This window comes from Cyanistes caeruleus, chromosome Z (genome assembly GCF_971803275.1).
Source record: "Cyanistes caeruleus chromosome Z, bCyaCae1.hap1.1, whole genome shotgun sequence".
Taxonomy (NCBI): domain Eukaryota; kingdom Metazoa; phylum Chordata; class Aves; order Passeriformes; family Paridae; genus Cyanistes; species Cyanistes caeruleus.
This window is the reverse complement of record NC_141732.1, coordinates 22,382,789-22,403,295: the sequence shown is the minus strand read 5'-3', so window position 1 is coordinate 22,403,295 and position 20,507 is coordinate 22,382,789. Positions and strand designations below refer to the sequence as shown.

General features: G+C 41.0%; 1 protein-coding gene and 1 long non-coding RNA gene across 8 annotated transcripts in view; one reads left to right on the top strand and one right to left on the bottom strand.

Moving 5' to 3' along the window:
• The window catches only part of SEMA6A (semaphorin 6A), a 117,655-nt gene extending 104,247 nt beyond the window's left edge, over window positions 1-13,408 (top strand). For all 7 annotated transcript variants that reach the window (XM_086868501.1, XM_086868498.1, XM_086868503.1 and 4 more), the window contains one exon: window positions 11,955-13,408. In XM_086868501.1, the coding sequence (XP_086724627.1) occupies window positions 11,955-13,144 (1,190 nt within the window). In that variant the 3' untranslated portion in view covers window positions 13,145-13,408. The remainder of the gene's footprint in view (window positions 1-11,954) is intronic.
• Window positions 13,409-16,487: 3,079 nt separating this feature from the next.
• Window positions 16,488-20,156, bottom strand: LOC111941209 (uncharacterized). The gene is made up of 3 exons (XR_002869901.2): window positions 19,898-20,156; window positions 17,623-17,724; window positions 16,488-16,558 (listed from the first exon to the last, which is right to left on the bottom strand). It is a non-coding gene; the product is annotated as an uncharacterized LOC111941209 (long non-coding RNA).
• Between the last annotated feature and the right edge of the window lie 351 nt (window positions 20,157-20,507).

Below are 20,507 nucleotides of genomic sequence, written 5' to 3'. Positions count from 1 at the left end.
CATCAAACTGCTTGGCAATTCTCCATGTGCAGTCATTGCTGAGTGAGCCCCAGTCAGCCTCTCAAAGGAGGGCACAGTGCAGGAGTTCCCTCTGTCCCTTCTTCTGCCTGCTGTCCACACTGAACCTCCTGCAATCACCACAGCTTGTGCAGAGGTTTGTTCAATCATGGCTCATAACAAGGAACATAAAGAGCACTGCTCTTTCTTTGCAGATAGCATTCAGCTTTATCTCTACAAAACAGGAGTCCCTATTCAGTGTCTTAAAGAAGTCTTACAGTTTTGCAGCACTTTATGTGTTTTTTTGTCTAAATATGACCAGCAACAGGCAATGTCCTGAGGCAGTCATCCAGTAAGAGCAATTAATTTTGTGTACACAGGGTTTTTTTTCTTATCTCAGAGTGCAGTTCACACTCATTGAACTAAATTACTAGTATCAAATCAGCAGCTACTTTCATATACCCAGCATCAAAACCTGGAAAGACAATACAGTTTATCTCTACTTGCTCATGGCAAGACAACTTGATAACATCAGCAGTACTTCCCTGAAAGGTTTGATCTCACCTACACTGTGTTATATGTCACCAAGTAAAAAGAGATAACAATAAAAATTGATAGGGTTTCAGTGCTAGGAAAAGAAATTAGGCTTTAACCTCTTACATGGAAGTTTGTATAGCTGTAGATCAGTAAACATGTCTTGAGAGCTAGTCTACAAATGTGAAAAAGCCAGGTATGTTCCTTGTTGCAGGAGCTACCTTCATGTTGACTAACTAGCTGTGTAAGCTCCCTGATTTTCCTGCAGCCCTGGAAAATGCTGGGTTAAAGTAAAAGCATGAGCAGGAACTGGGTAAATGACTACAGCAAATCGAGAAAAGTGAAATTTGAAATCAGTAGCAGAGATGATTACAAGGCTGGGGGGAGTTGTTATTTGCAGTAACGCTGCTGTTTGTGAGATGTTTGGTGCAGCAGACAGGTATGTGTGCCTGGCCTACTGCTGGACAATCAAGAGTGTGTCTGCATGGGATTGGAATCTGTGCTGGAGAGGACACTTGTTTGCCCACACTGCTCTGGTTATATTAGGTTATATTACTGCAGGACTCAGCTTTACTGGAGCTGGGGCATATGTCCTCTGAGATGAAACTACAGCTTCACCTGATCTAGGGAAGCAGACTGGCCATAGGTATTACTGAGCATGTTTAAAAATGTACACAGGAAATATAAATGAAGTTGTGGCAACAAAGCATAAATGTACACATGGTGTCTGCAAGGTAGGGAGGTGTTAAAAAGAATTAGGTTTGGAAAAAAGCAGAGAATCTATAAATAAGACAGAAAAATGCATGAAAGAAGATACCACTGAAGACAGTAAATTAAGAAAGTGAGACCATAGCAGCATCTGGACACAAAGTCCACAAAGGAAATGCTGTCTTTTATTTCAGGATATAGCTGGAGTAACCATGTTTGCTTTGCTGGACATACTATGGACATGAATTAATGTAACAGACAAAATAAAGGTTCTGGTATTTATACTTAAAGAGTAGTGAGACATCAAAGAAGAACTAGCAGTAAAATTAGTCTTGGTGACTGTTAAAGCCTGTGTTTCAGACTCATCACAATCCCTCAGTCACTTAATGTATTCAAAGGCAGATGAGGCAGTGGTGCTGCAATACAAAGGGAAATGGTAAATCTAATATCAGACATGTATACTATTTTTTTTTCCTACATCACCAGCCCTGCAAATCTTTCTGGAAGAAGCAATCTTCTTAGTATCCCTGTCAGGGGCATGTTTTAATTCTTAAGTCCAGGCCTTCTGGCTACACCTGCTGTGTTCATGAGTAGGAGAAATGAAGAGCTAATCCACAGTGTTTGCTTTTCTATCATGCAATATAGAGTGATGGCATTTTAATGACAGAAGAGGTTTTATCCTTCCTCTGTGTAAAGGCAGAGCTAACAAAGGGTTCAGCCACATTCCTAGCATGCACCAGCAGCCCAGCTGTGGGCAGAAGGACTGTCCCCTAAGAAATACAGTCTATGTGCATGAATAAACACTGTTGGCTTAGTCACATAGTTGTTCAACAATTTAGTTATCATTTCCAGGAGCCTCAGGGAATAGGAAATATAGGGTACTGTCTTACTATTTGTCTTTGAATGTTTAATGGACAACTCCTTTGTTAGCTCAGGTGTGATGTGTTCAGTTGCACTATTAGCTCAAAATTAGCATTATATTTTTGTATCTTTAAAAAAGATCAGAGGATGAGGAAACAATTTTTGCTTTTAGATTACATGTGGTGTTTGAAATTTAACCCATATTCTACTATAAGGCTGCTTTGAGCTTTAGCCTGCTAAGCAGAGCTGCTTATGTTGACATTCTGCAAACTTCACTTTTCCCTGTTGTGCAGAAAGGCCATAGTTCAAAACAGGCTGTATAAAAGGAGAGGAAAAGCCACAGAATTTCTCAGTGACAGCTTCTTTTTCCTTGACACTATTCATAAAACTTCTTCCAGAAAGGCACTGCATCGTTCAGAATACATAATGCCCGCATCAGAAAAAGAAAAAAAAAAAAAAAAAAAAAGGAAAAAAAAAGAAACACCCAACACTTGTTCTGTGCCATCAGAGGAGCTCCATGCAGTGAAATGGGAACTGTGAAGATGAGAGATTCACTTTGCAGGCTACAACAACTTCTCTGGAGCCCTGAAATCATGCATATTCAGCCAAACATATGTAAATCTATTTTAACCCAGCTGTGAAAGATCCCCTGAAGTAAGCTAATAAAGAGCAGCTGTATATGTTTAAGCTTATCCCAGGCATACTAGAAAGGTCCCAGAATGTGCACTGAGCTTTTTTTATGTCATGAGAGGAAATGCTGCAGACTTTAAAGGAAATTTGTGTTTTAAGATGCAAAGCAGCATAAAGTTTGTGTCTGCCGAGACAAGCTACAAAAGAATTAATTTTCCTTGACATTTGGATTTTATACATCTTGTTTTTAACTACTGTGAATACTTGTGTTTTATGGGTTTTTTTTAAGCGACCTGATATGTCTGTTTATTCCCAATCCTGCAGAGGCATCTAAAATTATCGTTGCTCACAGAAAGGGTGAGAGGTGAAGGAAAGTACTGAAATCAGGGAAGTTCAAAATAATCAGCCTCTGAGTACCACCTGCCAGTGGGAGAAAGGTTGTCAAATGCTTTCTAGTGCAAGAGTTGGCCCTGAGCTTAGCCTCTGGGACAAACAAAATTGGGCTGGCTTCAGGACTGTAATGACTTTCATTATATTTTATTATATATGCAGGAGGTTGTGTCAAACAAATATTCTCCCATACCTGCAAAATTAATAATAAGAGATACTGCTCAGAAGTAACACAAATAAAAAAGCTTTAAGAGTTTGCTATTCTAGTCTTTTCCAAGTCTTGTCTCCCCTTCACTCCACTGGGGGTGGAAATTGTCTGAGCATGAATTTTCTGGTTCAGGTTTTGTGATTTCCATCTGTAATCCTGTGTTTCAAAATTCACAAGTGTGAATTCACAAGGCCATGGTGTGAGTTTTGTATGGCCACTATAGTGTGCAGAAAAATTAGATTGCAGGTTCTTAATCAAATTAAAACCAGATAATTGAAATTGATTCTTAAAATGTGTCTTCAAGAGTCACAAGTTTTGTCATAAGGACATGTTGATCTCCCCTCCTTTTGTAAGTTACCATCTTTTTTCTATAAAGAGTCATATTGGCAGTCGCTCATGGAAAGTGAAGAGAATGATTTAATGATGAACAGCTGAAAGAAGAAATTAAACCATTGTTAAAGATCATTTGATAAACCTGTCCTGGAGGGATTGGTTCTGAAATAGGTCTAATAAGGGCCAAAAAACCCTGACAGAGGCCACTCGAGCTGATCACATTGCCTAGATAGTTTTCAAGGCTTTGTTGCAGGTTACTTCAGTCACAATATTTATTGATTTTGTTTTCATAGTTCTGAAGTATGATTTCTTCTCATGCCTCCAATCATTCCCAGGCTTCCTGTAGTTGAAGGTTTTTTCTTTAACAAATTTGTCCTCTTTCCATCTTCACATACCCACTTTTTTTTGCTGGATACCTCAGACTATTAGCTCAGGCAACTGGCTTTGAGAGCCCTAGAGTAGAGAGAAAATGGATTGCTTTTCTCAACACAGTCATGCAAAACTTCAGAGTTGCAGACCTTTACGAGTCAACTATACAGCTTTGCTGAGAGGAAGGTGGGGGATAGAATTTTCCAGCAGCATTAACGATGACTATTTGGGCTGGGTTTTTTTCCCGCTGGTGACACCAGTAGTCCAGAAAAATGGGTACTGGGTAGTATTGCACTGAGTCATCAGAGTGAGTCCTGGCAGCCAGAACAAAGATGAAGAAAAAGCTTTCTTACTGTTTTCAACAAAGCAATTGCAAGATAGTGGCAGATGTTTATATATATACATCTAGATGTATATAAATGTATATAGATGGCCATCTAAAGAGGCAAACACCAAGTCATTGAGATAATAATGTGGTTGGTTTATGTCAAATCTTTAAATTATTCCTTCAGGAAAACATGAGATAATATCTCAGAAGTGCATGGTAGACTTTGGTCATTCCTCTGTTTTTCTGTCACAGAAATCTCAAAGTTCAGTATAAATTTGTCTGGGGATTTTTTTGTTTGGTTTCTGGAGGTTTTTTTTAAAATCATTATCACTAGATAAAAAAGAAAAAGAAAGCTTGTTAATACCTGCAGGGATTTTCCAGTCTGAAATAGTCTTTTAGCAACATGAGACCTGTAAACACATTTCTAACACCTGGAGACACATGTTGAAAATATATTCAGTGGTATTTTAAAAAGATATTCTGAAGCCCATAAAAACCTCCATTCATAATGAGGTTTTTACCAGTGTTTCTTGCAAGCCTAAATTGAGGGAGCTGTACAACCTACAGAGAAGCATGCACTGAAGAATGAAATTAACTGCTGAGTTCTCCCCTTAAATAACAATAGTAAAAAAATCATTGTGCCTTTCTGAACAATGACTCGTTCAGTGGAAAGTCTCAAGTGATTTTGTAGCTGTTGGAGATGGACGTGGGCTTATTCCCATTTAGCTAGAGAGGTGACGTTTAACACAACAACGACCTACTCATGCCTTAAATGCTCTTAATGTGTGGTCTGCAGATAAATATTACCTTATATCCTGATAGTTATTCCCTCATTTCCCATCCAAAACATTATTCTTCATTTCCTACTTCAGTGTTTCAAGTTTCATGTGTGTCACCATTTTGGGTTATTACTTTACCAACTGTTGCAGGCAGCTTTGGAAAGACGGACAATGACAGCTCCCTGTGGATGTGATCATAGAGTGATCATGGTGCACCTGGCATGTGGTCTTCTCATCGCCCAGGGCACACCTCTGCCAGCCACAAACCATTTCTTTGTCTCCACACTGCAGCAAAATGCAGTGCTCAGGCAGAAAGGTGCTATTTTTCAGGACAGGTAGCTGTTATTCACACATGGGAACTTGTAGTGGCAGACCAGGTATTGCTGGTCCTGTGAGTTATCCTTACCAGCTTCAGCCTGGTTGTGGAAGAGGGCAGCATCCAAACTCGTGTATCACTAAAACAGCCTCTCATCCAGCTGTTACAACTGGGAAGTAATTTGCTGTTTGTTTTCATTCATCAACGAGTTGTGAGAGTTACAAGCTGGAATTTCAGTTTGTACCCACTGCACAACATACACCAGAACTTAGACTGAAATGAATGTGACTATGGGGCTTTTCTTGGTGTCCTGCCATTGGTGTCACACAGGGATCACAGGTGAGACAAGGAAATTTAGGCTTCATTGTGAGATGTTTCTTTTTATGTTGTACTTGCTAAAAGGACGCAGAGCTTTTGCTGAGCCTCTGGAGTGAGGTCTCCTTTCTGCAGATGCCTGTTAATTGCTGTTCTCCTGAGACAGGCACCTTACTTCAGATCTCTTTCCAGGGAGACCTTTGATCAGCACTTTTCAACTGCAGCTTTTTCGCAGGTTTTAGCTTGCTTTCATTTACTACTGAGAAGATAAGTCAAAGGCTTTAGAGAAGTCAAAGGCTATCATACTTACTCCTTCCCCACAAAAAGTAAGCCATTTATCCTGCCAAGCAAGGAAGTTTGTCTGGTTTCATGTGATTTACTACTGGAATTTTAATTTTTTTTTTTTAAATTTAATTTATTCTTTGTGTGCTCATAAAATAGATTGTTTTATTACTTGTTCTAGTGTCATCTCCATTTGAAAGATTGCACTGGCAGGTCTGTGTTTTGTTGGGTCCTCCCTTTGGCTATTCTCAAAGGCATGTAATATATTTGTCCTTTTCCAGAGCTCTTTATGCTTGTACTTCCTCCATCGTTGTCCAAGATACCAAACAATGTCTAAAAATTGCTTTGGCTAGCTCCTTAAGCAGCTGGGGACAAATTCCTTAAGACAATTTAAAAATGTCTACTATCTAAGTAGGTTTACCTCTTTTCTCTATCATGATCGACACTTACTCCCTAACTTTGTTACATTTCTGATTACAGGTCAGAGTGGGGATTTTTGTTGAAAATAGCAGCAGGAAAAGGAGTAAATAGTTCAGTCTCCATGTCTTCCCTTATCTATCCTTCTTTAATGAAGTTTTTTGTGTTGATACTCATTATTCTTATTCAGTTATGCTCATGCTATGTATTCTTTAGAATGATGAACTTAATCCCTTCGTGATTATTTCATTTTAATTACATTTTTGCCCTTGGAATTTCTTTCCTATTAGAATTAGAAGGAACAGAGCATCTCCAGAATAGCTTCATCAGCATTTTCATACAGTAATCTTTTCAGCACTCCGCACATCTTACTTTTTTACTTTTTTTTTTTTTTTTAGCTTATGTACTGCCCAAAAGCCTGAATACTTTTGTTAATTGGTGAAAAGAAGAAGCCTCATTTTCCTGCTTATGACAATCTAGCATACAGGAGATCTACATCTTTGCATAATCTCTGGTCCTTTCTGTATTGTTTTTACTCAGAGACTTCCCACAAATCCGTTTTTCCCATCTTTTATAACTTTAACAATAGTATATGTATTATTGACATAAAATGTAATATCTCCGTGCTCATTCCCCGACTACCTTTAGCTAGATCAATGCTCTGCTCATGGGATTTATAAATGCCCCTAGCTCATTTCAGAGTTGAATCACCATGAAGGTCTGGAAACATTTTTCTAAATGTCTTCTTAAACAACCAGCCAGTCCAAACTATGTACCTTACCTAGAAACTCTGCTGGAAGGAGGAATTAATTATGCATGGCAGAATAACACAATACCATATCAGGTCTTCTCTCTCATTAGATGAGTAAGAAGAGGTGATTTTGTGTGTTCCAGACTGTTACAGTGCAGGGTATACTGACTGAGAAAATGAATGGCAATGTTAGGAGATGCAGACAAAAGGACATGGGATGAAATTACAGAAAGTTAATGGAGGCGGAAGGATCAGGTTTTCTATGGGAATCAGAATAGTCATGGAAAAGGGAGAATATCAGGTGACTGGACTGGCTGTCTTAGTAGCCAGAAATAATATTGCATCACAGGTGGGAAGACCCTGAACTTGTAAGCCCAGCTGTGATTTGTAAAGGAGAGAGGTCGACTGAAAAGGAGGAGTCTAGGGAGGTCAGTAAATGTCAGCATGTTTGTGGCATTAGTGACACAACATGTAAGATCTGGTCCTTGAAGATGTGAATATTTGATGTCATGTATTTCTCTGTACCATTTTCAGGTTTACTTTTATTTTTACCACCACACATCTCTGGAGTACAATGTTAATACAGATAATTCTGTCAAAACTATCCCTTTCAAAAGAATAGTTTGTTGTTATCCAAAGTGATAGGTCTCAATGCACTAGAGAAAATAGTCAGGGGTATGGATTCAGATCACATAAAATGAAATAAGCAATGTCTTTCCACTTTTGCAAATGATATAATAGAAACAGGAAAGTGCTAGACATTAAACACTTTAAAACAGAATAAATTGAATAGAATAATATTTTTATTAATATTTTTATTAATAATAAGAACATAATAGAATAGAATAATAATTCTTTTATTAAATAAGATACATATAATATGGGGATACTTAGACATATTTTACTGGTTCTATGCAGCCAGCCCAGTCAGTTTTCTAGTGCATGATATCTTAAAAGTATGTCAGATAATAAACAGCTGTAAGGTTTTTTAATAGTAGGTATTTCCTCAAAGCTGGGAGTCCAAATACTTTACTTATCTTTCAAAAATGTAGACCCTGCATTTTTCTGATTATTTTCTCCATTCATATTAATTCCTTGAACAATGAGTACAAATGAAGGATGCTGGACTTGCCATGTGGACTGTGTTCTTTAAAAACTGCAGGATAAGTAAAAGCACACAGAATGCAGTCTGTAAAGTGACATGAAGAGTTTTCCTCAAACTTGACATGGTCGGGATCACATACTTCCTAAATCATCCCACGCTGTGCAGGCAGTTACTGATGATCTTAAGGTTTGACATGTTGATGGACAACAACTGCAATTATCAGCCTATGTCATGTTAAATTCCAGACCACTCCCAACCCACCCTGTGGTCATTAACAGTAGGATACTGAGCATTTCTCCTACTTTTTTATTAGTTTTATCTATTCCATGGACATTGATGCAGGGTCAAATCTTGCCCAAGTTAGTGGGATTGTTTGCATAATTAATGACACATGGAAGTGATCCCTGATAAAAAATAAACTATATCATTTTCAGAGAAGATCTGCCTGCCTAGAGCAAAGCCATTAATGCTAAATATCTTATAGTATAGGAAACATAATAAAAATTAGGAAGGTTTGAGTTCAAGTGGAAATCGCTGGAATCAGGATGCTTTAAGACAGTCATAAATTTCTCATCTACAACACCTGCAGTGTGCACATCATTTCAGCTACCCCTTTCATGAACACAAAGGGTCATGCAGTCTGGACTGTGTAGTAATTTTGTGATGTGAGTGCTAATGTTTTGATATCTACTGGTAACCTAAAGCTGAAGGTTTTATGTTGCTTTTTTATGCAGTGATGCAGGTTTGTGCTTGAGGCTATCACTTGCAGAGTAGGACGTAGCCTAAAGCAGAAGACTGGGAGTGCAGAGCTTGAAGTTTCCCTCAGCCAGTAGGAAATTTCAGGCATGGACATGAGTTTTAAGGTATTCCCCTTGCATCCTATCACCAGATACCTGAGAGAGGTAACAGCACTTTCCCCTCCACTCCAAACCATGAGGAAGTTTTAGATAGCAATGAGGTCTCCTCTAAGCTGAACAAACCAAGAATTTTAAGCCATTCCTCACCAGTGGTGGCCTGCAGTCTTTTCACCATTTTTGTTGTACTCCTCTAGACACATTCCAGTATTTTTACATGGTTGGCTCCTTTTTCCACCAGGGCACATGGTTGAGTCATATTGAGCTTACCATCAACCAAAAGTGCCATTTCCCTTCCCACAGAGGAAGACTGCACTCCCAGTCTACACATAAAAGAATATTAGAACAATAGCATCACAGCGCAATTTACATTGGAAAAGACCTCTGAGATCATCAAGTTCAACCTTTTACCTAGCACCACCATGATCTCTTCTAAACCATGTCCCCAGGTTCAAGCATTAACATGCCTTTTGAAAGATATGACTTTCCTGTCATGGATCCATGTTGGCTTTGACTGCAGGTGCTTAAACCCTTAGGTACGCACTGAGCAGGGATTTTGAGTTTTTTCCATGCAAAACACATTGGATAAGTGCTCAAAAGGACATGCATGAGAAGTTTGTGCACAGAAAGCCATTAAATTAGACTTTTTAAGGTGAAGCTTTTCTTAAGTTCTTCACCATTCTTCCCATCCATTTAAGACTCTGTATTTGATTCACTGATTAATCATTGCAAACAGTTTTACAAGTGTAAATAAATTTGGCCACAAAATGCTGCAAAGTCTAGCATGTAAATACCAGCGGGTGAAGTATCACAGGAGACCAACATCTTTGCAGTGAAATATAGTTCCTGCTGACTCTGCTGTAACCACTAAACTGCTTCTACACATAACAATTTTGTATGTGGATTTAAATTACAGAACTAGGTTTTGCTTCTGCTTGCTAAGTGCTGATGGCACTTAGAAGAATAGAAGAATCTGCCTCTGAAGAAGCTTCTGGGTTTTAAAAGAGGGTTCTCTTAGAAGCACTTAATTTGAAGATTTTTTTCTAATTATATGTTGTTTTCTGAGTTTTATTTTCCTGTCCTTGCATTTTACTATTAGGACATTTATATGAATGCCAGATCTTATTTTCTTAAGTGATCGTCTGCTCTTGCTATTTATTCACCTTGTGAAATCATAATCTTTTGTATTGTCTCAGCACTGTAATTTCTGTGGCACCCAGCTGTCATGTCACATGCAGGTACTTACTTTTCAAGAGCTGTTTTGCTTTTAAATATAAAGTTCATCTCTCGTACAAATATCCCTTGTCTATATGTTTATATGCTGCAATTAACTTGGGACAGAAAAATAGGAATAATACTATATCTAGCAAGAATACTTATCAAAGGCTTCTGTGAGATAGTGGCAACTAACATTCTTTTTATACAGTTTGCTGAGGAGCATTTTGGTTCTAGTTCTGGGTTGTAATTACCTTCTGTGCCAAAAACATGAAAAGACCTTACTTTAGAAGTTGATTAACAACATGAAAGTTTTGTATCCTCATAAAATCTCAGGAGAGCCTTGGAGTTCTATTTTCTGCCTTGCTGTCCCTCCTTGTTGTAACAAGGACAACTATTACATTTCCTTTGAATGTGTGGAGCATTTAACCTTTTAATCCCCTGGCACTTGGGCCTTCTCTGGAAGAAGAGGTGGGAGAGATAGATGTTCCTTCAGTTCTGTGTGAAACTGTGGCTGCTCTTTGCAAACAGTAAGAAGAAAACCAGAAATGGGGAAAAAAAAAAAAAATTAGAGTCTTTTTGCTCGTGTTTCATTAGTACTGCTGGCTTGGTGCCCACACCAGGAAAAAAAACAACGTTCTTTGGAAATTCAGGGTATTCATTAACGCCACATTAGAGACTTCAGATGGAGAAGGAATGCTCTGGCAAAGGTGCCTCCTTAGACAATGGGTGCTTGGATGGCCGAGTAGGATTTGACAGTAATCTCTGACCACAGGATGAGGCACTAGGTCAGGTCTTTCAGAACAGAAAGCAGCGGCTTCAGCACAGAGGTCAATCTATTCATGTGTTCAGAAAAGAGAGAACTTTTAAAATTAAAATAGCAAGGACAGTCATCTAGCAGGCTAAATAAATTTCAATACTGTGCTCTGTCTTTCATAGTTACTCAAGCATCCTTCTGAAGCTCAGGCATGTGACACTGACTTATAAAACACATGACAAAGATAACAGAATGAAGAGCAGAGAAAGAAGCCTTAAACAGTGTGGGACACACTTCCCTGGTATCCACCAGGATTCTATTTCCTCTCCTTTTAAAGGCTTTTGAATGTGAATGACTTACCATAGTAAAAATAAGATGGTATTAGCCTAGGAGAGATTAGAAAGAGGAAAGTGAGGAATGAGCACTATGTCAGAGGAGGAGAGCTAATAGATCTGCTAAAGTTAGTGTGAATTGCCTAGGGCCAAGTTTTCAAAACAGTTGTACTTGTCCTGCAAGTAAAGTCCCTTTTCCCCCCTGAACTTTGTGGTCTTCAGCTCCAAATCTAAAAGCTGAAGGCTGCACATGGATGATGTAGCTGGCATGGTTATTTCTCCAAATTTCAGCAAGCTGATAAACAAAAATCACATGCATGTGATTTTTGATAAACAAAAATCACCCTGCAAGACACAAAGCAACCTCCCAGGGGCACAACTTTGAATAAAGCAGTTAATGACAAGTAGCCTCCCCACCTCCCCACTCCTCCTTTGCCTTAGTTTGTTTAACCTCTGTATGCTGTCTATTGCAGGAGTGATCCGCGAGAGTTACCTGAAAGGTCATGATCAGCTGGTGCCAGTCACCCTGTTGGCCATTGCTGTTATTCTTGCTTTTGTCATGGGGGCCGTCTTTTCGGGAATCATAGTGTACTGCATCTGCGACCACCGCCGCAGAGACATGGCTGTTGTGCAGAGGAAGGAGAAGGAGCTGACCCACTCCCGCCGTGGCTCGATGAGCAGTGTTTCCAAGCTCAGTGGCCTCTTTGGGGATGCTCAGTCCAAGGAGCCAAAGCCTGAAGCTATCCTCACGCCTCTAATGCACAATGGCAAGCTGGCTACCCCAGGCAGCACTGCCAAGATGCTAATCAAAGCTGACCAGCACCATCTGGACCTGGCTGCCCTGCCAACCCCTGAGTCCACCCCAACCCTGCAACAGAAGAGAAAGCCCAGCCGAGGCAGTAGGGAATGGGAGAGAAACCAGAATCTCATCAATGCCTGCACAAAAGATATCCCCTCGATGGCCTCACCAGTGATTCCAACTGACCTGCCGCTCAGAGCTTCTCCCAGCCACATCCCCAGTGTTGTGGTCCTGCCCATAGCCCAGCAAGGTTACCAGCATGAGTACGTTGACCAGCCAAAAATGAGCGATGGGGCTCAGATGTCCGTGGAGGACCAGAACGCCACCCTTGAGTACAAAACTATCAAGGACCACCTCAGTAGCAAAAGCCCCAGCCATGGAGTTAACCTGGTGGAAAATCTCGATAGCATGCCACCAAAAGTCCCCCAGCGGGAGGCTTCCCTGGGGCCCCCGGGTGCCTCGCTGTCACAGAGCGGGCTGAGCAAGCGGCTGGAGATGCACTCCTCTGCTTACAACGTGGACTACAAGAGAAGCTACCCCACAAACTCACTCACGAGAAGTCATCAGGCATCAACCCTCAAAAGAAACAACACTAACTCCTCCAACTCGTCCCACCTGTCCCGCAATCAGAGCTTCGGCCGGGGTGACAACCCGCCGCCGGCCCCGCAGCGAGTGGACTCCATACAAGTCCACGCGGCTCAGGCACAGGCTGTGACTGTATCCCGGCAGCCAAGTCTCTCTGCCTACAACTCACTGACGAGGTCAGGCTTGAAACGCACACCCTCGCTAAAGCCAGACGTACCTCCCAAACCTTCCTTTGCTCCGCTTTCCACGTCCATGAAGCCCAACGATGCGTGTACATAATCAGAGGGGGAGGGGGAGCAGGAGGAGGATGGCAATTAAGCCGAAGTTGCCATTGAAAGCCAGTGTTCTGCAACTGTTATCACACGTTCCTCTGAGAAGATGGTTGTTGCAAGCTGAAGATGTGTTGGATTTCTGCTCTCTGGGAAAAGTGGAATATTTTTTTAAACCCGAGCCATATGACCCATGGTTGAAGGTTTGCAATTGCAGGATTCACCCCCACAACCTGCCAGTTCTTTGCTCAAAAGACTAACCCTCCATCAAAAACATTGAGCCAAAAGCACACAGGTGAAAATGACTGTGACATTTCACCCCCTGCCCCTAACTGCACAGTGCATTCCTGAACTGGGAAAGAGTGCTCTGAAAAGCAAAACAAATGTAAAAAAAAACCACACACAGATGTAAAAAAAAAAAAAAAAAAAAAAAAAAAAGAAAAAAAGAAAGAAAAAAATTAAAAGAAAGAAAAAAAAGAAAGAAAAAAAGAAAAAGATCAATTGATAAAGCTAACTCTAACTCTGACTTAACAATGGCAGAAGTTTACCACTAGCAGGTACTGTGAAATGATGCCCTTCAGTGTTACAGCCATTTGGTCATAGCAGTTAAATGCCGGCTTGGGCAAACTATGTCATAGATTTCTGCTACCCTTCTCTTTTAATGAATAACATGTGACTGTTAACACAAGTAACTCCTCTTATTTATTGTTCAACTTTGGTTTTTCCTAAGGAACTGACATGCATTATCATCCTGTGAGCAGCTTTTCAGAAGTACCTTGAAAGTTATACCTATTTAACGTGAAACCCATTAACTGGAGTAATTAGAACTCTTTTATTTTTCCAAGAAATTCACTGAGTTAGATAAGTTGGAGCTGGATTTCTGAACTTTGTGCCTGGACTGCCTGGTTAGCTGAAAAAAAAAAAAAAAGGGGATATCTATTTAAGTCTCTCAGCTAATTAGCTGGCTGGGCCTCTGACCTAAGACAGCAACAAATACCGCAAGTTCATAACTTCTAAAGCAGCTGCAAGAGAAACTTAAAAGCTGCACATCTGTGCACCATTGCTATCAACATGGCTTTGTCAGTAGCTAATACTTTCTGTGAAGGCACCAGCTTGTGATGTGCCATCTCATTTCACCTTGCATGTGAGACGGCAAACAAAATCCTCAAACAGTGTGAACTAGCTAATATGCCGGCTGTTACCATGCATAAATTATGGTCTTATCACACGGGTTTTTCGTGGGAATATATCTGTGAATAGCCTGTTTTCTTCCACATGTAAATTTGTGCCTTACACCCTCAGTTGTGTATATTTGTGAGCTGTAGTATGTAAAACCTTTTTCTTTTTCCCCTTTGAGTAATGCAAATATTTATTGATCTTCCTCCTCCTAGCCCCTTCAAAAACTGGAGTAAAGACATTGAAAGAAGAATGTGGTGGTTATTTTCATAACCCTGCATCCCTAAAGAAATTAGGCTAGCACCATACCTTCCAAATTTGACTTTCTAGCTGTGCCAAGTCCTCTCTCAAAACCACCCACAGGTAATGATGCTCCCAAGGCACCGTGCTGGGGGTTCTGCCTTCCCCCACCTCCCGCTCCCCCTTTACAACCTGTCAGTGTGGAGGTCATTCTCACTGGCAGCAGGAAAATGACTAACACGTTTGTCAATGGAGCTGGAACATCCCCTGGCTGGGGACAGCACTGGTGAGAGGGGCCAAGCCCTGCAGAAAGCCCAGCCGCACATCCTGCAGCACGCAGGGCACATGGAGCTAGGACAGGCAGGCAGGCTCCTGCTGTGGCTACCTGCTGCTCCAGAAGGATGCTGCATATACTTCTTTGGGGAAAAACGTGGGGTTTTTTTTCCTTTGTTTCTTTTGTGTGACTGTGCATGTAGCTAGTGTGGGAGTGTGCGTGCGCACAGGTGTGTGCGTGTGTGTGCGCACGCAGGTGTGTAAGTTCCTTTCCAGTCTTTCAGTTTATGCAAAAACGTAGCTGTGTTTTTAATCTGTTACAATAACTGTGTCAACATACTGTAGAAAAATGATGGGGATCGCTTCTAAGCTTTTTATATATATATATATATATATATATATCTACTGAACAGTATGTTTGAGTAAGGTGGTTGTTTCTGTTTCAATTTGTTTTTTAAAATTTTATACTTCCATTTGTTTTTCAGGGTTTTGGTTTTGTTTCCGAATGGTTGAAAAGACAGATTTAAAGTCCACTAGCTTATAGATGGTATATATAAGGTCTGGATGGTCTACACCAAAGTGTGTAACAAGGGTGCTTGCATGTTCTTTCATTTCATCATGGCTTCTTCTATGAAACAGTTTTGTTCACCCGTAGTGAACTATGCAGACTGGAGTAGATAGATCTGTATCCAAAGCAATGTTGTTGTTTTAATAAAAACAAACTGAAAACCCTTTGAAAACAGTAGGTAGCAAGCTAATTTTTTTAAAAAAGAACCAACTTAACACCTTTTTATCAAGCTCCAACCCCTGAAGCAGAGTTCCCTTGATATTATCCCTCAAAACGTTGTCCCAAACCATGGAGATGGAAAATCATGGAAACAGCTTGTGCAGCGATCTGCCTTCACAACTTACACTGCAGTTACTGGGTTGACCTCGAAATGTTCATTTTGTATTCGGTGGGTCTTTTGTTTTCATCCTTTCCCAACCCCAGTTCCCTTCCACCCTCATTCTGTTTTGAGGGTTCATGAACCTATGTGTGCCTTTGCTTTCCACCCTTGCTATACACTGGTAGATGCAACAAATTCAGACTCTCATTTGTAAAGTTGTAAAGTATTGTGATGTCACCAGTTTCCCTTCATTTCCACATCCCCCTAACATATGATTCACAACTTAATGTCGGTTGTAAAAGGAAAAAAAAAAAGGCAGGAAAGGAAAAGAAAAAGGAGGAGAGGTGGGAAATAAAAGCTCTTGATTACATATGGTAATAAAACCAGACTGTTCTACCTTGTTTCTTGTTTCCTGGTTCTCTTGTTTCTAGATGATTCATCATTTTCCTTTAATAAATACAAATAGATGCAATACTGATCATTTCGATCAGGTTGCAGTGAGGAAGAAATTTGTTACTTTTTGCCTTTTACAGACAACAGACTTTAGTGTAAGGTGCTGGTAATTAATTAAAAATTAAATCACACATTTGCTCTCCCTCTATTCATATTTTGCATTTTGCTTTTATAATCTTGTTCATTGTCAAATATTTATGACAGACTTAATAGTTTAAAAAAGCAAGGCTGGGATTTAAGAACATGTGGTCCACCAAAATAGATCATCATACAGATGTGACTTCAATCCCCAGATTTTACATGTTAATAACAGAGTACCATATATTTTCTTTCAGCAGGCATAAATCCGTTGTGCTTCACAGGCCTGATTCAGAGGATGTTGTCTGAGACTTAGTCTGCAAGAAAATAGTAGTGAACAAATAATAACAAAATAGTGTAAAAGTAATGACTCCCTAGTCCTGAAAGTGACTAAAACATACCGGAGTTCTTCACCTTGTTTTTGTGTAAATGGGATCACTCATGCATAACCACTAACTACAGAACAAATAAACATTGGCTATGTCCATTACTAGGCTTAGTGGACTTGTTTTGTGAGAGGTGTAGGCATTGTGAAATGTGACCCCACAGATACATGGCATCTAATCCAGTAATTTACCCTTGTTCAGATCATATTTGGGCTTTTCTGCCCTGCCAGTACACTCTGTTCATGGACCTATTGCCTTTGTGATTTGTGCCACATAAGTGACACACAAATGCAGAGCATTGCAGACATCATTTTTCAGTGCCTTGCCCACATACTTGCCTGTTTTTTCTCAGTGCAGCTCCCTTCATGCTGGACATACTGGGCTGCAGGTGTGTGGTGTGCACAGGCAGGGAGGATTATATAGGTCTGCCAGGCCTGGGGCATGCCCCAGGGACTCTCCAGCCTGGGGACTGAGGGCACTCCATGGTTACACAGTGCTCCACTCTCTGCTGTGTTTGACCCGCATACTCCCAGAGCTGCAGCAAATGGGAAAGCTCTCCAGGTGCTTAGGGACCTCCATTGTTTTCATGTCCTGTAGCCAATCCTTTGTGAAATTCCTTTGTCTATAATGTGAAATGCTTTGTACAAGCACCATCTACAGAAGCTATTCAAAATTAATATACTTCTGTTTTAAAATTAATATAAATGTTCCTCCATAAGCCTGGAGAAGAGGGCCCAGTAATTCTCAGCAGTTGTGCGGGATGTCTCGTTTTACACAGTTCCTTCATCTCTTGCCAGTGAAAGTCCATTTAAAACAGGCATGAAGGAGAGAGGGCAAGAAAGTGCCCTGGTGCACAAGCCACTTGGGGGCCCAAAACTTGCTGCCAAAGGGAAGGCTTGTACTTAGCCCCTTAAAGCACTATTCCCTTGCAACACTTCCCCAAAGGTGCACTTCAAGATGGCATTTACAGATCCTCTGACAGAGACCTGCCTTACCTTCTGCAGGGCAGGAAGAATCAGGAGAGGAGCTGAAGGAAACACATTGCCCCAGTGTGGTCTTGGCCAGCCAAGCAGAGGGCAGGCACCCACAGCAGCACCCTGCCAAGAAATGGTTCCTCCACTGAGAACACACACCTCCCCACCCAGAGGAGACTGTGACACTGTGGTGGCTTTTGGCAGGGGTGGAGATCACAGAGCTACTCACTGTCTGTTTGAATCATGAGATCTGTCCCCTACAGGGGCTGCTGGTGCCACACTGCAGAAGTTCCCTGGGGCTGAGCATGGCAAACAAGAAAGCCAAGAGAAAGCAAGGATGCTTTGAGCACTTCACTCAAGTTAGTGTCATCTTAGTCATCGTATTAATGGTACTCACACTGACCTCATTTAGTGTGTCATTGAGGATGCATGGAAGTTCCCTTCCAATCAGCATTAATTTGCATACATATTTTTACACGAAATGGAACCCAGCTGAACAGCTCAAAACAATAGGTCTCTGTAAATAAATCCTGGTCCACTGCCCGGTTCCTCCTTTCTCCCTCTAACAATACATTTCGAACTACACAAGAGTGTCATTTCGAAGATAAATGCAAGTCCTTCCCCACTGAAGCTTCTACATCAGGGAATATTTTGCACCTGAAAGCTCCCCATGTGAAAAAAAGATGAGGCAATGGGGTCAAGCATGCGCAGTTCAGTCCACTTTGCTGCCAGCAGGACAGCCAGCCACACGACAGGTTTGCATGGAAAGCGTTGCCAGAATAAAGTGCCATAACAGTAATGCATCAGCACTAACAGTAGCACATCGTTCAGATGATGGCCAGACTAATTTCAGGGATGCAATTCCGATAATTCTTCTGCCACAGAATTAGCAGGCTGTTCTCTCCCTGGATTAGGCATGGATTTTTGCTCCCTAAATCTTGTTTATAAAGCATGTTTAAAGCAATGTGGAGGACCTCAAGTGCTAGTGTTATCCACCCCACTGCATTGAAGCAGGATCAAGTAAACCTAACCCATTCTTGATAACTGATTGTCTTACGCTTTCCCTGTAAATATATTTTACTCTGAGTAATGAAAGTCACCCAAGGGATCAACATCAAGCATTTCAGAGTGTCCAAAGAAAATTAAAAGATAAGAAAGTGAGTTGGACTGGCTTAGTTAAGGCCAGTTTTCTATTTATCCAATTAAAGTTAATTTCCCAGAAGCATGACACCTACTCCAATGAACAAGTGTTAGAGAGACACATTGTGTGTGTAATATTCATATGCTTCCTGCTGATGCATGTGTCTGCTAATGAGTCTCTAAGTAGTCTTTTTATTACTTTTTTCCCTTTCTTTTAAAAAGTGAAAATACTTCTCAGAATAACTACTAAGTCCATCTTCACATGCCTTGTGCAGAACAATGATGTGTTAGACATCTTTGTATGAATAGAAACAGGTAAATAGTCATATATCCCCTGACTGTAATTTAAACAGTGTAAGTCAGTAGGGAAAGGCTATAATTGGAGTTAGAGTAAGTGAGGTGAAAATTGCTAGGTGGCAGTACCATCTGCATCTTGTTTTAATTAGCCAAGTTTATTGTCAGAATACAAAACTTTCTGCTATTCAGGTCCCTGGCTTATTTCAGCCATCAGTCCAATGTGACTGCCACATGTCTGGGTAAGCACAATTACCGATCAGCAAAGGAGAATTATCCTCCCCACTGATCTGGCTAACAGTAACCGTGTCTAGGAGTAGGGACAAAAATATGGCTAACCAAGATCATTGTCACATCTGCTTAGTGTTTCATGACAAACTCTATTAGGGCTAACAGAACACTGTTAATTCAATTAGATCAGTGTTTTCCTTTGCTGGCCATGATGCATTTGGAAGACCAGCAACTGTATGCAGAGCATGGCAGGCAGTCCGCTGCAAGGAATAATAGCATCATAAATAATATATTAAGATGAAGACAAATCTAGCATGCTGCAGTCAGAGCACATCAGCCTTATAGATGAGTCCTGCAATATCACAAGGAGTGGGGGAGGAAAAAAGTAGCTATGACAGGAAATTACAGCAACTGTAAATGACAGGGACTACAGGAGGGAACAAAACTCATTAGGTAAGCTCTTTAAGCAAAGTGCTAGGGAAGCACAGGACAGCCTGCTGGCAGCCATGGAGGGCCTGTGAGCCCTCACATTTATCCTCCTTAAAATGAAATAGCAGGCATCAAATGCTGGATTTAAAGGAAGATGATAAATAAAGGAAGATAACTGGCACAAACCTCAGTGGAAACCTACCTCTTTCTCTGGCCTAGTACTCAGGGCTTCCACCCTCCCTGCAGAGCTGGACTGGGCTGGCTGCAGAGCAAAGAGGCTCTTCTCCTGCACAGCAGCCCCCCAGCAGCAGCTGAGGCCCTGTCCTGTTTCGGGGCAGCACCTTGCAGGGAGTGACGGGCACAGCTCAGGGCAGAGGAGCCCTTTGTTCCAGCCTGCTGGATGTGGGCTCGCAGGAGGCCCGCGCCTCACCGCCGCACAGCAGCCCTCAGCAGCCGCAGCTGGAAATCCTGTGCAGGCCTCTTCGCTGTTCAAAGAGAAAGAAACCAAAACCCACCTCTGCTTCAGCGAACATGCCAGTAAAAAGGTGCTGATACGAGCTTCCTAAAGCAATTTCTGCCTTTTGGTGAACCCTTTTGGTGGGGGTTTTCTTTGTGTTTTTTTATGTGCCTATACAGCCTTGCTGCTAGAGAAAGGCACTCCATGTCAGAAAAAAAAAAGAAAAAAACAACTAGAATATTTTGTTTCTCTGACTTCTGGGAATTATTACATAATCTTATCAATTCTCAACAAATACAATCTAAAGTATTCAGACTGTTGATAGAAATATTGCTTCTGATAGTGCAGCAAACTG